At 42.4% G+C, this 16205-nt stretch overlaps 1 protein-coding gene across 5 annotated transcripts in view; it reads right to left on the bottom strand.

The window, feature by feature from the left end:
- Amot (angiomotin) overlaps positions 1-16205 on the bottom strand; it is a 67718-nt gene that overhangs the window by 39481 nt on the left and 12032 nt on the right. The window contains exons 3-5 of one of the 5 annotated variants that reach the window (XM_046420844.2): positions 12669-12817; positions 9644-10577; positions 2487-2982 (exon numbers count right to left, since the gene is read on the bottom strand). In XM_046420844.2, the coding sequence (XP_046276800.1) occupies positions 2487-2982; positions 9644-10515 (1368 nt within the window). In that variant the 5' untranslated portion in view covers positions 10516-10577; positions 12669-12817. Of the gene's footprint in view, positions 1-2486; positions 2983-3083; positions 3170-6683; positions 6785-9643; positions 10578-12668; positions 12818-16205 lie in introns of those variants that run through there. The other 4 variants (XM_058571661.1, XM_046420845.1, XM_046420847.1 and 1 more) reach the window with 4 other exon arrangements.

Below are 16205 nucleotides of genomic sequence, written 5' to 3' on the forward strand. Positions count from 1 at the left end.
AAAACTTAAAGTTTATTTGGGGCTCAGTTTCATAGATTTATTCCATGGTGGGCCAACTCCATTGCTCTGGGCCTAAGGGAGGCAGCAGATCATGAGAGAAGGGCCCAGGAAAGGAAAGTTCCTCAGCTCCTGGCAGGGTCAGGAAGCAGAAAGAGAGCTCTGCTCACCAAGGAGATATACACCCCAATGTCACACCCCCAGTAACCCATCTCCTCTAGCCTTAACCCACCTGCCTACAGTTACCACTCCTCAGTCCATTCAAACTAGAATGGACTGATTAGGCTATAGCTCTCACAGTCCATTAATTTCACCTCTGAATATTCCTACACCAACACACGAACTTACGGGGGTTTTCTCATATCCAAATCATAACACTTCACAAGGGCAAGGCAAGTTTCCCATCAGTCAATAGGGTCTTCCATGACACAATTCACAGAAGGGCACATCCACTGACATGGTCAGGGGGATAGTGGGGACAGGGGGAAGTGAGGGTGATAGTGAGTTTCCAGACTTTGTCTACTTATTACCCTCATAAGCTTCTGCTTTCTTATTTTTTCCAGCACCATCTGGTATCTACCTTATTTCCCCCACTTTCCTTTTCCTCTTCTCCCCCCTCTTGTCCCTGTCCTTCACCTTAGTACTAGTTTGGCCTCCATTTCTCCTGATACTCAGGCTATGCCAATTACACTTATTTGAAATATATTTTCATATCCAGAGAAGCAAACAACAATAAAAACCAACAAAAATTCTTCTTTCTTGTCATCCAACCCAACCCCCCCCCCCAAATTACCATAAATCCTGTGGCAAGAGGGCTTATAGAAGATCTGGGTTCATCTTTTAGTGATGGGGCTGGGGTCACCTTGAATGGAGAGTGTGGGGAGGGGTGTCAACTATTAACCTAATCATCCAAACTGTGTATCTAGTGTATGATAGAATTAATTTATTGCATCAAAGTGATGGAGGAAGAGACACAGTTAAAATGAGAAGAGGGAAAAAGTACAAAACCAGGGACAAGTCAGAGAGAAAGAGGTCTCACTCCACTTTTCAGCAGGCCCCATTCAGGTTTAAGGAAACTGGAGGAGGGAGAGCTTTTTTAGCTGCATAAAAATGCTTAGCTGAAGATAAGCCTTCCTCTACTTTAGGACCCAGACCTGTTTGCAAATTCTCAGCCTCATCCAGGCCCCTGAAATTTCCTCCTGGTGTCTCCTAAGGACAGAGTTGCTCAACAATACAAGACAATGTCCCCTCCCTCCCTCCCTCCCTCACCTTTAGTTTCACCTCCCTCAAAAGTGCAGAAGATAGGGAAATCAAGCCACAAGAGCTCCACAATGACAAAACTGCAAGTGGCTGCCAAGGACATAAAACTCTATTCACCAACAGCCACTGGAGGCCAAGAACTAAGATTCCTAGCTTGGAGCACTCAAGAGCTAAAGTCCCGGCTGCAGGAGATAGGAGGGGCCCAGGGAAGAATGTGAACTGGGGACACACACTCCTTTTTCTAGTTCCTCAGCCTAGAACTGTCACCTGTCGCCCAGCTGTGGTGCTAAGCAGCTCCTGCCCCCCCACCACACACACACACACACACACCAGACAAAGAGAACAGATGTTGAATCTGAGTTCAGGGAAGAACCAAAGCAAAATAGGGGAGGGGGGTCAGTGTTGAAAAAAAATGATTAGGAGAACTCCCACTAGGAAGAATACTCTCAACCTTTTCCAGAACAAGGCAGGGCAGGCTTTAATTTCAGCTGGTGAGAATTTTTTGAGGAACTGTGAACTATGGTTTTATATTTAAGATTCAAATCCATATTGGCAAAAATAATCAAGACCAAAAGCCTTCAAGTGCTGGCAAGTTCTCTACTGACACAGGGATCCTGGCCTTATGAAGAGGTATCCCTGTTCACTTTGGAATTCTAGAGCAATTAAGTTTTCTTTAGGGCCATGACATCTGGAAAAATTATATACTTTTTTTCCTCCTAGTATAAATGTAAACTGTTACTTCTCTGACATAGAGAGGCAAAAGGCTTATGCCAAAGTTTGACCCATATCTGACCTTCAGACACAAAAATTCTGAACACTTGCCTGTCTTCAGACACTCACAAGTAGAAACTTTTAAGATTTTTGGGGGGGATACAAGGGACTGAACGCTGGGGTGCTTTACCACCCCTAAATTCCCATTTATTTATTTGTTGTAGATGTACACATACCTTTATTTTATTTATTTATTTTTATGCAGTGCTGTGGATCGAAACCAGCACCTCACACATGCTAGGCAAGTGCTCTACCACTGAGCTACAACCCCAGCCCCCTTTTTATTTCTTTTTTATATTGACACAGGGTCTCACTAAGTTGCCAAAGCTGGCCTCAAACTTGAGATCCTCCTGCCTCAGCCTCCTGAGTTGCTGGGAATACAAGTATGTACCATCACAATGGCTTCCTACTAGTAAGATTAAAATGGAGACCCTAATATCCCCCAATGGGAACCTTACCTTCTGCAACCTGGCCACCTTTTCATAGCACCCTTCCAACTCCTGCCGCAAGTTTCGGTTCTCATCCGAGAGGATCTCAACCATCTGCTGGGCTCTGGAAACAATGGCAAAAGGATCGGCTGGCATGGGCTGATAAGAAGCTGACTGCTGAGCACGAGGCATAGCTGAATAGGCTTCTCCTGACTGCTGCTGCTGCTGCTGTTGCTGATGGTGATGCTGCTGCTGCTGCTGCTGTTGCTGCTGACTCAGCCCAGGTTGGGAGAGACGGTAATGATCGCCCTGGTGAACCTGATTAGGAAGGAAATGCTGCTGTGGCCTAGGAAGGTGAGTTGAGTGGTCACCTTGGTTTGGAACCAAGGGATGTTGGGCTGGAGACAATCTGGTAGATGGTGGAGACTGCAGCAAGGGCAAGGAACCTCCAGATGTCAGGGAAGAAGTAGGGCTGTGAGGCTGAGAGTTCCTGGCCGACAATGGCAAGGAGATGTCCTGCGTTGGCCTGGAAAACACAAAAGGGAGCCTGTGGTTAAGTTCTCTCTGGAAGCACTGAAGAAAAAGGGAACAAGAAAGTAACATGAGGTGGGGTGCAGTGGCACACACCTGTAATCCCAGCAACCCAGGAGGCTGAAGCAAGACGATCTCAAATTCAAGGCCAGCCTGGGAAACTTAGCAAGACCTTGTCTTAAAATAAAACAATAAAAAGGGTTGGGGATATAACTCAGTAGTAGAGCACCCCTGAGTTAAATCCCCAGTAGGGCAAAAAAAAGTGATAGGAGGAGGCTTCTGGAGCCCCCAAGACACCTGCAAAATGAGAAGCAGGCAGAGTCAGACTATAGGATCCCTGCAGAAACCTCTACAGTTCTTTCGTGGCTCAACCTGTGAGCCAGACAGATACAGGTAAGATCACATGGATAATAGAACCAGATGACCTCCAAAGTCATTGTGAAAATCTAAGGAATGTACAAGTCTGATAAGTATTTTAAATGATCTTCTACAAGGTAATTTTTAAGTTATTATTTTAAACTAAACCTAATGTTAGAAATAACATTATGTATGTGGTCTAGCACACATAAAGATTCAAATTTAGAAAACATGTCTCACTTGTTTTGGAGACAACAGCCACCAAAACTTCCCTTCATCTTCCTACCTGGACCTGGCTTAGAGAATTCATACTTATCAAAAAAAAAAAAAAAAACACTCAAAAATATGTAGAATTTTACACTAAAAACACCAAATAATTCTTATTTATTCATTTCAGTTGTTGATAACTTAATGATGTCCATTAGTAGTAACAGTACCAAGACTTGGAGGAGGTTACAGGCAACATCATCATACTATTTTTGATGTACTGAATCACAAAATATAAGAGCCAGAAATGTCTTAAAGCAATTATTTCATGCAGCTCCATCCCTGGACACATGAAAAACAAGAGACGTGCTAAGTTCAGAGTGAGTTAGTGGTAGTGTCAAGGCAGAGCACTTCTTTCCTTATTCATATTTCCTGGCTATTTCTACTGCCATAATGCATTGATATGTATGTACTGATGTTCAGATCTACAGCTTATTGCTTATAGTTTCAGAAAGACAATTTTGGTACATTGTTTAATGTGGCTTTCCCAACTTTTGCATCTAATTACTAGGTACAAAATACTAATACCCAGGTACAAATAATTTGTACCTAATGACTATTAGCACTAAGAAAAACAATCAAGAGTTTGTAGATGGAACACTTCCAACCAAACACCACTACCAGAAAGAATATCTGTTGGTGTGCACCAAAGACAAAAAGCTTGTTCACCCTCCTTGCAGCACATGCCCAACTAACCTCATGTGCTCCCACGTCCTGGGGACGCTTGTCCTACAGTTGATACTTGTCAATCCAAGGAAGACAGATGGCTAAGAGCATGGAATTTGGATCCCAACAGGAAGAGTTTAGAGACCTTGCCTACTCCTTGTTTAAATTATTTTTTTTTTCAAATTACTTAATCTGTCTGAGTCCATTTCTTTCCTGAGATTCCAAATGAACTGCAAAAATACTGAGGAATTCATATTTTTTAGCTCAATAGAAATGACAGTCTCTTATCCAGCTCCCAATTTTGATGGGGTGACCTTGTTAACATAGCACTTATAAGCTACCCATTTAATCTTTGCATTACTATGCATAAAATTTATGATGGAACTGAGACAAATCACTGGGAGCCATTAACTTTTATTTCTTTTTTTCTTTCCAGTACTGGGGATCTAACCCAGGGCCTGATGCATGCTAGGCAAGTGCTCTACCACTGAGCCACATCCCAGCCCAGCAATTAACTTTTAACTGGCATTCCAGATGCTAAAGCACATGCCTCCCACACACACTCCAGTTACCACTATTGTTCATTTATCTATCCCTACAAGAGCTCCTCACTATAAGAGTTTTTTACAGCTACCAAATCATTCCAAACACTTGCTTGTGGATGTCAAATAATCTTGATGTTCACAAAAGCCCTCAAAACTGCTCAAACCCTGGTTCTTTCCCTTAGCTCCATATGCATCTGGTACATCCATATTCTTCCAATTTCATGTGTGTGCGCGCTCGTGTGTGTGTGTGTGTGTGTGTCACTATACTTGCTGAATATTAAAGAGGGCACACAATATACTTGGGCACAAACAACTGATATGATTGGTACTCAAGATCACAACCAGAAAGTTGATGCCAAACAGAATCTTTCTTTCCAAGAGCTGAAGATACTCTTTTCAACAAAAGCCTGGGCACCATTTATAAACTTATTTGGCAAAGAGTTTCCATTTTCTATTCTATGGACTTTCAGTTTCAACATAGGTAAAATGAAAAATGTCCTCTCTTTCTTCTTTGAGTAAGTGATGTTATAATGTGTATGTGTTCCTAGAGTTAAGATACAATGTCCTAGGATTTGCTGGGGGCCTTTGCATCTCTTGGGCAGAAGAGAGGGACTAAAATTTTACAATTTTAATTTCATAATTTTTGAAATTTAAGGGAAAAATCACTACATTAACTTTTGTCCTGGTTTCCAGGATTTGAAAGCCTGACCCCTGGGAGGTGTTCTCTTTTAAAGACTTACTGCCTAGTTCTGAACTGGGTTTACTCCCCACAGCTCCCCTGGGCACCATCAAGCAAATCAGGCCTTTATTTCAAATAGACTCAGCCATCGGCCTCCCTTCTGCCTGGAGGCTAGAAGGCTCTTCCAGGCCCTAGACAGTACACAGCCACCACCGGGAGCTCGGAAAGGAGGAGGCCACAAGGTTTCCTGGAAGGAGGTCTCCAGGGTCAGATAAGCCCAGGATGAAGATAAACAGAGAAAGGTGGCTGCCCCTCAGTTCCCCCTGGCTGGGAAAGGAAACATATCTCAGCACACTGTGATGGTGGGAAAACTAAGGTAGTCCGTCATTGGCAAACAAGCAAAGTCTTGGACAGTCTCAAAGGATCTGAGAAAGCCCTCCAGCAAAAAAATTCCATCTGGGCACCAGCAGTCCACCCACCACCAAAAAGCAGGACAGTATTAATATGGGGATGAGAAGAGGAAAAGTCGGGGGTGGAGGAGAAATATGGGCAATGTCATAGGAAGCAAAATACACTGAAGATTAAATAATAATAAGAGCAATAATAATAATAATAATAATAATAATAATAAAAGTGGCAACCACATGAGAGACACACTCTCCAGGTCCTTCCACCCCACAGCAGCTGGAATTGCTCCCTGCTGACACATTAACCAGGAACAACAAGCCACCCAGCAGACAATAGAATCACATGACCCTGTGGAAGACCTGGCCTGCCTCCCTGCCACTTCCCTCCTCCTTCATCCTGCTCCTTCCTAAAACTATCTGGGACTCTGGGCTCTACAGAAAAGGGGACACAGCCATTCAAGCAGGACAGAGGCCACCAACTAAAACTAGAGTCCTCCCCAAAGCCAGGGGCTGGGAGTGGTTCACCCGCTCCCCCCACCCCAAGAAACAGCTTGTGAGGACACAAAGGAAAAGTAAAAGACATTCCACCCATCTGATATAGTACCTTCCACCCTGCCACCTCCATGACTGAAGAGTCCCCACCCTTCCCAGACACACAAGTATGCATGTCCACACACACCTGCCCACACATCAAGCCCATCCCCCCCCCCCCCACACACACACACTGTTATCAGAGCAGGTGCCACCAACAGCCTGCAGTACAACTTATCCTCACCACCTGAATGATGCCTCTCCTGGGCTCTGTAATGGTGAATCTGTGAGTCCCGGAGCAGGCTGAGAATTCCGGATGGTTCTGCTTGCACAACCAGCTCTACTCTGAACTACAGTGTTAGGTCACCCTGAGATTCCACTCAACAAAGATTTCAAGAAACATCAGATCTGGGCATGATTTCAACAATTGAAAGGAGGTGGCTACTTTTGTAAACAGAAATGATTTAATTTTTAAAAGCAGTTGATAAATATAGAAACCCAGGATGTAGAAAAGGCTCAGAGCACTTAGAAACAAAAAGATTCAAAAATTGTAAAATGCTTCAGATGGCTTGGCCTTGTTTCCCATCTGGAGATTTGGGCATTCAAGATATTTATTTTCTAAGTAGGGAGGAGGACATAGGGAAGATGAAGTAATCAAAAGATTGTTTATAACATTTTGTTCATTTTTACAGCAAATCTTCAGCATTTCATTGCACCTCTAAAGGCAAACAAAAAAGTTTTGGGTTTTTTTAACAGCAATTTGTTCAAAAAGCTTTGCATACTGATCTCTAATTTGTGGATTAAGAACTAAGAATTTAGTCCTCTAAGGTTTGGTGCTAGCAGCAATTACTTGGAAAGGTACTCACAAACAATAAAGCTAGCTGGTTAAAGGAAATAAAGGAGGAAAAATATGTCACCACCTAACAGCAGTGTGCTTCTGGAAAGCCGTTCAACTACCTCCTCTTGCCAGGAATCTGTCAATAAGTGCCACTCCCTCACACAGGGTCAGTATAGAGCTTGCAGCCAGAACTTGCCTGATGCCCAACCAAATTTCACATAGGGGATCCTCTGACTTGGGTTGTTTTAGGTTTGATTATTCACCAAGCATATTAATCACTCTGCCCCTGTGCCATTGAGAAATGAATGTTAGAAAAACACTGCTCACGATGGGCTGTATATTGGGGATGTGGCTAAATGATAGCATGCTTAGTGTGAAGGCTTTGAGTTTCATCCCCAGGCCATAAGAAAGAGGAAAAGAAAGGGAAGAAAAAAAAAGAGAGGACATGTCAGCGTAGTATTTTTTGCTTGGGGGATAGTGAGAGTCACAGTCAATTTAGGAGGTAGGAGAAAAGATAGGCATCATTCTATAAGATCCATGGAGCTAAATTTCTCTGGTGGTTTAATCAGTATGGAAAGGAAAAAAAAAAACTTCTTTGTCTCATTATTTATTTAGGCAGATCAAAGGGCTTTTCCATCTAGCTTCAAACACTGTGGGCGTCATTTCAGATCACAAACAATACTGGTGAATGAGTTCTGAAAATAGCTTTCCTGGGAAGGCGGGCCATGTGCTGAGTGGGGCTTTGGCTTCTGCTCCACACCCACAACGCAGCGTCAGCCCATCCACAGACTGGAGGGAGTCCCACAGACTCTTCCATACTGATGGGAACAGCAAAACAAAAACTGCCAGCTTCATTGACATTTTTCTGGCTTGAATGGGTTTCCACCAAGCTCTGCAGTCCAACAGAACAGTCCCTCCCTGGGTCTTATGTTTCACTGGGCAGGTGAGAATTGGGTTCTTGCTTTGGTTTCAAGATGAATGGACTTGTCCTTACCCCATTTCCTGTTCTAAGACACTTATCAGAACTTAGGCCTCTACCCTTTGAAAGCTACAAAGGCTTTAGGAAATCAACCAGGGTTAATGGGGGGAATATCCTAAACTGGAAAAGTTAGGGGTGGAGCTCAAAGTAAATTGCCTCTGGTTAAAAAAAAAAAACAGGATGCAGAGGGGGAGAAAAGGAAATATCAGGAAATGCCAGGTACCTTCTTCTTACTTCTACTCTATTCTACCCCCTGAGTGAGTGTCTTCTCTCCTGAGTCACCCAGTGAACTTCAAGCCAAGAGGGTTTTAGGAGGGAAAGAGGTAGACATGAGAGAAATCACAGATCTAGTCTGTGGGTCACCTATGGAAGAGGGTCAACCTAGGGTCAGGACTTTTAACTTATGGCCACCCATCATTACCCATGTTCCTGACCTGTGCAGGAATAGCACACAGAACTGCCAATATTGTTGCCCACCACTTAAACTTTTGCCTGCTGCATATACTGAAATATGGATATCAATATCAGCAACATGGCCCAAAGACTAACAATAAGAACAATGAAGAAAACCATGAAATCATAAAATCTGGTGGATAAAGACATGGGGCAACTGGCTGGATATATAAGAGGTACATTTAGGGAGAACCAAATTTATAAAACAGAAATCATAGGAACATTTCTCTTTGTGCATTTTAGCATCTGGCAAACTTCTACAAGATATGATGTGAATTTAACTTAGATGTTTAAAAACACAACAAGCAACTAACAAACACTCTACAGAAAAAAATACAAAGCAGACAAAACTTCATGAGCTACAAAGTATATTCTGAACCTGAACATGTATATAGCTCCCCTCGCCATAATATCTGACTGTTTATTCAATGTCCAAAAGAATCATAGCAATTCTATGGAAAATGTACAACTAATGGAAAACAGATTTGTTCACAAAAATAAATGATGAGAGTTTTACGGATGGGAATGTGTGGAAGTGATAGGATGTTGCAAAGTAAAGTCCAAGACCATTTGCTTCTGCTTCTCAAAGAAGAGCTTAATAATGCACAAGAAGAGAAACATTGACCCTTCCTTCAGGATCCTAGGAGATAGGGCAGCAAAGAGCTACTGAAATCAAGACTTATGCTCCTCTTCATCCACTATGCGGTCAAGTCCATGCCCAACCTATAAGTCAAGGAAATGTCAATACAGTGCTAATTATGGTTCAAGAGACTAAAATTCTGGTTAACAGGCAATTTACTGAGCCACAGGTAAGCCATGCATTGCTATTGGAGTTCCTTACACCTGCGCATTCCTTCCCTTAATATTTCCAACACTCAGCAGAAGGGCTGGCTAGGGATGAGGTCAGGAAATGACAGAAAGGGAACTCTCTTACCTGGCTGCTCCATACTCAGGGGGATGCTGATACCTCATCAGTTGCCCCTCTGTTCTCCCTGGCTGGTTCAGGCGATGCTCACTATAGAAGTGCCCTGGCTCTTGGGGCTTGCACACTACAGACTGGGGTGGCATGCCCTTGAAAGGATATTCTGGTGGGGGGCCTCGGTGTTCCATGCCCTTCAGACTATGCTGGTTGGGAGGTGGCCCTTGGGCCTTGTAGAATTCACTGGAAGTTGTGGGATTCTTGTAGAGTTCATTGGGTTGTGGTGGGGAGAGGGGAGCACTGGTAACAGGTGGATGTGCCTTAACCCCACTGGTGGCTAGTGACATCTGCATTAGTCGTTCACTCAAGGAGCGGACATGTCCTTGCTTGAGGTCTCTTAGTCCTTCATCTTGGTGCATCTTCCCAGGATTGAGCCGCTGGACTGATGGACGTCCCTCGGTTCTCATCTTCTGGTTAGTGACTCCAGTGACATAGAAGGCAGCTCCAACACTGGCATGCTGTTGGCCTCGAAAGTATTGGGACTGGACCTTGGCCTCTTCATAGGTCGGGAGTTCTTCATTATTCTGCATTCGAGGAGATAACTGCTTCTCCATGATAATATTTTCTGATTGGATTTCCTGGCCCTGGGGTTCCTGCCGAGCGGCATGTGCCACAAGCTGTTGGTGGTGGTCTTGGGGACTCAACACATCATTCTGAGGGCCTGGGTTCCCACTGCCAGCGGGGAAAGGAGGGCCATTCCCTGTGGCTTGCTGATGTATGGCAAGCAGATTGCGATTCTCATTAGGATTGCCATAGCGAAGCTGCTCTTGTAGCAGACGCTGCAATACTGTGGTTCCTCCGCTTGGCTGTTCCTCAGAATTTCTCATCTCTATCGCTGGTGGTGCCTTGTGAAGAGAGAGAGAAATTGGGCACCTGGGCTGCCCTTGACCTGGGAAGGGGAAACAGGAAGCTTAACACCCAGTTGTTGGATAAATCAGTCCGCTAAAGGGGAAGAACATGGATATTTGGGGGTGAGGATTCCATTGCAGAAACAAAGTAGAAAAATTGAATTTAGAAATAACAACGTAATTGCTGGGTTTCCTGGCTCTAGCACTGATATGATGAGGGACGTGGAGGCAAAAGAGCTCTGTTTCCACTTTCACATCTAGCATGATTTAAGTATTCAATCTTGACTTAATTCCTGAAAGACGGGGGTGACCTGGAGTAGTCAAGCAGGGTGATGAGAGGGAGCAATTTTCCAAGGCCCTCATTCACAGGCTTCATCTCTCTGTGCTCTATTTAAATTAAAAATCCAAGTCTTATGGCTGTGGAGGTGGAGACAGAAGAATGGGAAGAGCTATCCCATAGCTGGGATTTGTAAAGCAGTTCAATGTGTGACAGGAGCTATAATATGCTAAATAAGAACTAAAATAAATTTAAGGTTAAGAGATCTTGGCTAGCACCAGACAGGTATGATCTCTGCCCTGATGCAAATCTTTTTTTCTCAATCTCTAAGACTTTGCAATGTATCTTTTTAAAAAAATACTTTTTTATAGTAAGCTGTATTTATTTTGCATATTTCTTTTTTTAAAGATGATCATTCAGATTTGTATTTTTTAATTGATGTATTATACATAAAAGTGGAGTTCATTGTGATATGTTAATGCACGGACATGACATAGTTTAGTTAACTTCATTCTGCTGTTCTGCCCCTTTCCCATCTCTCCCCTCCACCTCCAATTCATTCCCATTTCTCTACTCCAAAAAAATATCTTTTCCTGTATTGTCCACTTTTGATGCTCCATGGTGTAAAGAATGACTTGGTAAAATCATTACTGACAAAGTTTGTCTTTTACCCATCCAGGAATTGTCACTGAGATTTTTGTTGTTGAGTTGGAGTGTAAAAGAGAAGCACCTCTTTGATTTAAGTGAGCCTCTGTCAACATTAAAGACTTAAAAAATGAAAAGGTCATCCTTCTGGAAAGGATAAGATTACCGTCTCCCTCTCTACCACCACCAGTTCTTCTAAGGAATTATTATGGGTTGAGTAAAATGGGTAACCATAATAACACAACTTGAGATTCAAATTCTAATCATATTATTGGTCTAGAGGGGAACCTAAGTAAGTGATTTCTTATTTCTTTTGCCATTTGTTTCCTCATCTGAAAAACGAGTGGCAGGTGACACACAGCCCTTCTTTTCTTTTTCTCAGCACTATATAGTGTATACAAATGCATTACTTCAAAATTCTTTGGAGAAAATTAGTCTGTCATATTAAATATTGTAGTTAAATACTGATGCTAAGTAATGAAACTTTCATTCTAAAGATCTGAAATAATTTGTAACAATGGACACAATGTCACATGGAAAGTCATAATAAAGGTCAGCCTCAGGTTTCTGGATAAAAACTCTGAAATCCTGATTCCTAGGCCTTTTATTATAGCAGATTAAGCAACTTCCAGTATCTCTGGAAACATCAACCCCTGCCCTTAGTTGGTGGAGGGAATGATCCAGAATATATGTCTGGCAATGGACATGGTCATCTCTCCCTTACTTCCTAATGATTATCATTACTTGATTTCAAATTTTTCTACACAGCAATTTGCTCCACCCCCCCCCCCCCTTAAGTCCCATTTATCATTTTCTTTTGGGAAGTGCACACCAATCACCAACAGGCTTAGAACCTTGCTCTCTAGTCCTTTCCTTACCTCCCAGTGACCGTCTAGGACTCTCATGTTTGAATTATCAAATTGGGATTTTTCTAATAGGCTGGCAAGCATAACATAAAATAAATCTCTTTTGGTGCCTGAAACTGGAGAGATGACTACTGAACTATTTTTCTTCTTGCAAGGAAAAAGAAAAAAGGAATCAAATCAAGGCTGGGGTGTAGCTCTGCACAGTAGAGAAATGTAGACATTGCATTGTCCCAGACCCAGAAGAGTATGCCACCCCCTCCCATGCAACACCCACCCCAACCTGCACAAACACGTAGGCACATGCCTGCACATATACACACATATACACACACCAATGTCCATACCTATTTCTGCTTTCTTTTAGGCTTAAAGCCTTGATCAGGATAGGGAATTCTTGCTTATGAGCAGCTCCAGAAACCGCACCGGCAGATTCCCTCTCCCCTAAAACTCAGGTTCAGGGTAAGCGCCGCCAAGAGTCCAACCACTGGTCACTCTGAAATGTTCAGGAGGGGAAGGGAGGGAGAAATAAAAATGTCGTTTCTATATTGCCACCAACAGCCAGCAGTTAACTAAACCACTCCTTCCAAGGGAATGACTTGTTTTCCCACGGTGCTTGGCTTTTAAACGAGTGGCCAAAATCCATCTCCACTAGGAAAAGCAACCTCACTGTCCAGCAGCTGTTATTGAGGTCATGCTTGTCTCCAAGTGACAGAAATGTTCAGGTCTGACATTGAAAAGTATTGCCCCATCCTAACCTCATGGCCTAGGAAAGTCATCCCAGTTGGGATGCTGGATGACGACAAAAACCATAACCACTTTCACCCTAAGGTACAAGGTGAAATTGCTGTCAGTACAGCGGGGCAGGTTCATGAAGTTCATGGCCCCACATCCCAGAAAGGAAGATGGTCATCATAAGGCAGATTTGGGATCAAAAGAAAGAACATTTGTCATGTTCCCAATTTGACTTTCTCAGCCTCAGATGGGCAGAAGGAAAATGAAAACTTCTTTTCAGCCAAGTCATTTAGTATTTATTGCATATTGACCATTCCAGATATTTGTCAGCCTGCCCTCGTGGAGCTTACAATCTTTTTTTGTCTGGTTGGTACTGGAGATCTAAATCAGGTCCTTGCACATACTAGGCAGTGCTGAGCTATACCCGCAGATGCTCATGAAGTTCATAATCAGATCACCTGATCAATGGCTCATCCCTTCTTCTTGTTGTTCTTCTTCTTCTCTTTTGATGTTGTTGTGGTGGTGCTGGTTCTAGGAATTGAACCCAGGGGTGCTGTACCACTGAGTTATATCCCAGCCCTTTTTTTAATTTTTATTTTGAGACAGGGTCTCACTAAGTTGTGGAGGTTGGCCTCAAACTTATGATCCTCCTGCCTCAGCCTCCCCAGTAGCTGGGATTACAGGCACACACCACCATGCCTGGAGGCCCATTCATTCTTGTTCCAGTAGGAGAGATGATGGCCCTTCTAAACCTAGTACAGCAACTCTTCTCCAAGCAGAATGTTTTTTCAACACTTTCTCTGCCCCAGTGTCTCAGCAAATGGAGTCTACCAGACTCATCTTATAGAGATGAGATGCAAACATCCCGCAGATGTGGATTTGAGACAATCCTCATTTATAATTTCTGCTTTGACCTTCTGAAGATACCACCAGGTCCACTCAAAATGGTTATAAGCCTTAGGAGTTTGTGTTTAGGTGAGATGCACATGAACCACATGCTGACCTAGCCATGATTCATTCATATCATTTAAAGGAAAAGCTTTAATTCATATCACAGGTTCTGTTTGCAAAGCAAAGCAATTCAAGGAAAGCACAAAAGCATCTCTGTATTTTGGGAACATGTCCAAAATGTAAATTTTCTTTCTAAAAATCCACAAAAACCACACGGTGATTAATTTAACATTATTTCCTTGCAATATTGCCAAAAATAAAGTAAGCAGATATAGAGTGAACAAACATGGAAATTTGTCTTTCCATCTTGTTTTGGCCCAATGTATAATCACAGTTGAAAGAAGAATCATCTCCAATCTTCAAAATAATTATTTTAGGGTGTCTCCCCAAATTTCAAAGCAGAGAAACAACCTTTAATTGGAATCAAAGCTGGACTGTTAACAGAGCTATGGTAAATAACCACCGAGATTCTATTGTCAGATTCTGAACAAAACATTTGTCTTTTTTTCAACGGAAACATCAGAAAACAGCCCACAGCTTTTAAACCTGAGCCCCTGGAGAGAAACCAGCATACAATTCTTTTCCAGAACTACTTAGGTTCCTCATGCCCATTGTGACTGGCTTTCTTCTGACTCTCAGCTCCTCAGTGGGAAAACTACACTTGTCCAAAATCTCACTTTGGTCCCTTAATTTTGTCCTCTCTCCTCCACACCCTTTTCAAAACCCAAATCACTTTCTGTGAACTGGACACAGATTGTTCCCCCACCCACATCCCAGGCCTTTTTGGTTTGTGTTTAACAGAAAAAGAAATCAGCCTGAGAGCAAAACTTTGCAGAGTCCTCTCCAGTTTATCAATTTTTTTAAAAAAGAATTTATGTTCATCTATATTTCAAGAGTCACATAGTCTCACAAGAAGAAAAACACTACACCATTTATTTATTAGAGAAAAGAAAGAGAAAGATTTCTTGTCCCGTGCACAAAACTAAAATAGTATGAACTCTGCAACTTTTAATTTGCCCACAGCTTTCATCATGCCACTGCCAGGGTCTGACATCATCTTCAATCAATAAAATAACCTTGTTCCTTCTGGACACAGACTGTCCCTGAGGATACTGGAAAGAAGAAAGCATATTCATAGTTCTTTTTTTCAAAAAGTGTAGGATCAATCTTTACATCCACTTCTTCTATAACATGATAGCAAAGCAAACTAAATTCTTACTTCATTTGCATTCACTGGCCCCTCCCAGTATACCTGGGAGACTGAGCCAAAACACCTTAGTGAGAGCCCAGATGTTTTTCAAGCCAAGTCACAGAAAAATCAACATTACAAGGTGGCCAGGATAAACCTAATTTTCCCCCTTCACAAACATTTTGCAATATGCCTATAAGAACTTCCTCTCTATCCCTTGTTCTGCCTCCGTTACTCGTTCTGGCCCCTCACTCCACCAACCAGGATGGTGAATCTAAATCCAGAAAACCTGTTTCTCTGTAAAATCATAGTTAACCTGTTTTATACAATTATACTCCCAGCCAAATGGAAATGAGCCAGTTCAAAGTTTTCCCTGAAACAATGTCCATATATTTGATCATAAAATATACACTACAGACATACACACATACTCTACAACCTCTCACAGAAAGCAAGAGGCACCAGTGAATTCTCATATCCTTTCAGATTGGTCCATACTGAGTACCAAAATGTCCTACAGAAAATACCTTTCCCAATGATCTTGAAACCCAGGATACAAATTCATTTCCTTTGGGAGATAAGAAAGAATAGCCTTTTTGCAGGTTATCCCTAAAGGTTCAACAGGCAGTAGAAGCACTATGGTTAAGTGGTCTAGAGTCATACTGCCCACGTTCAAATCCTGGATCTCTGGCTCACTAACTACCTCTTGACATTCCCAAGTCCAATTTCATCATCTGCAAAACAGGGATAATAGTTCTCATACCTCATAGGGAATCTATGTGTCTAGAACACAGTAATGCCTCAACAAAAGTTAGCTATTTCCTGTAATTATTATTACAAAATAGCCTTTTCTAAAATGCAGTAGCAATTCTCTGAAGTTAAAAAAAAAGCCTTTACTTGCAACTCAGTCTTTGGTGTAGCAGTCCCTAGATCAAAGTCATGGAAAGACTCTTAGGAGATCACTTAATGGCCCACCTACCTCTTTCTATGAAATGATGATGCTAAAGAG

This window comes from Marmota monax, unplaced genomic scaffold (assembly GCF_021218885.2).
Source record: "Marmota monax isolate L192 unplaced genomic scaffold, Marmota_monax_Labrador192_F-V1.1 WCK01_AAM20220418_F8-fsc00050, whole genome shotgun sequence".
In the NCBI taxonomy this organism is placed as follows: domain Eukaryota; kingdom Metazoa; phylum Chordata; class Mammalia; order Rodentia; family Sciuridae; genus Marmota; species Marmota monax.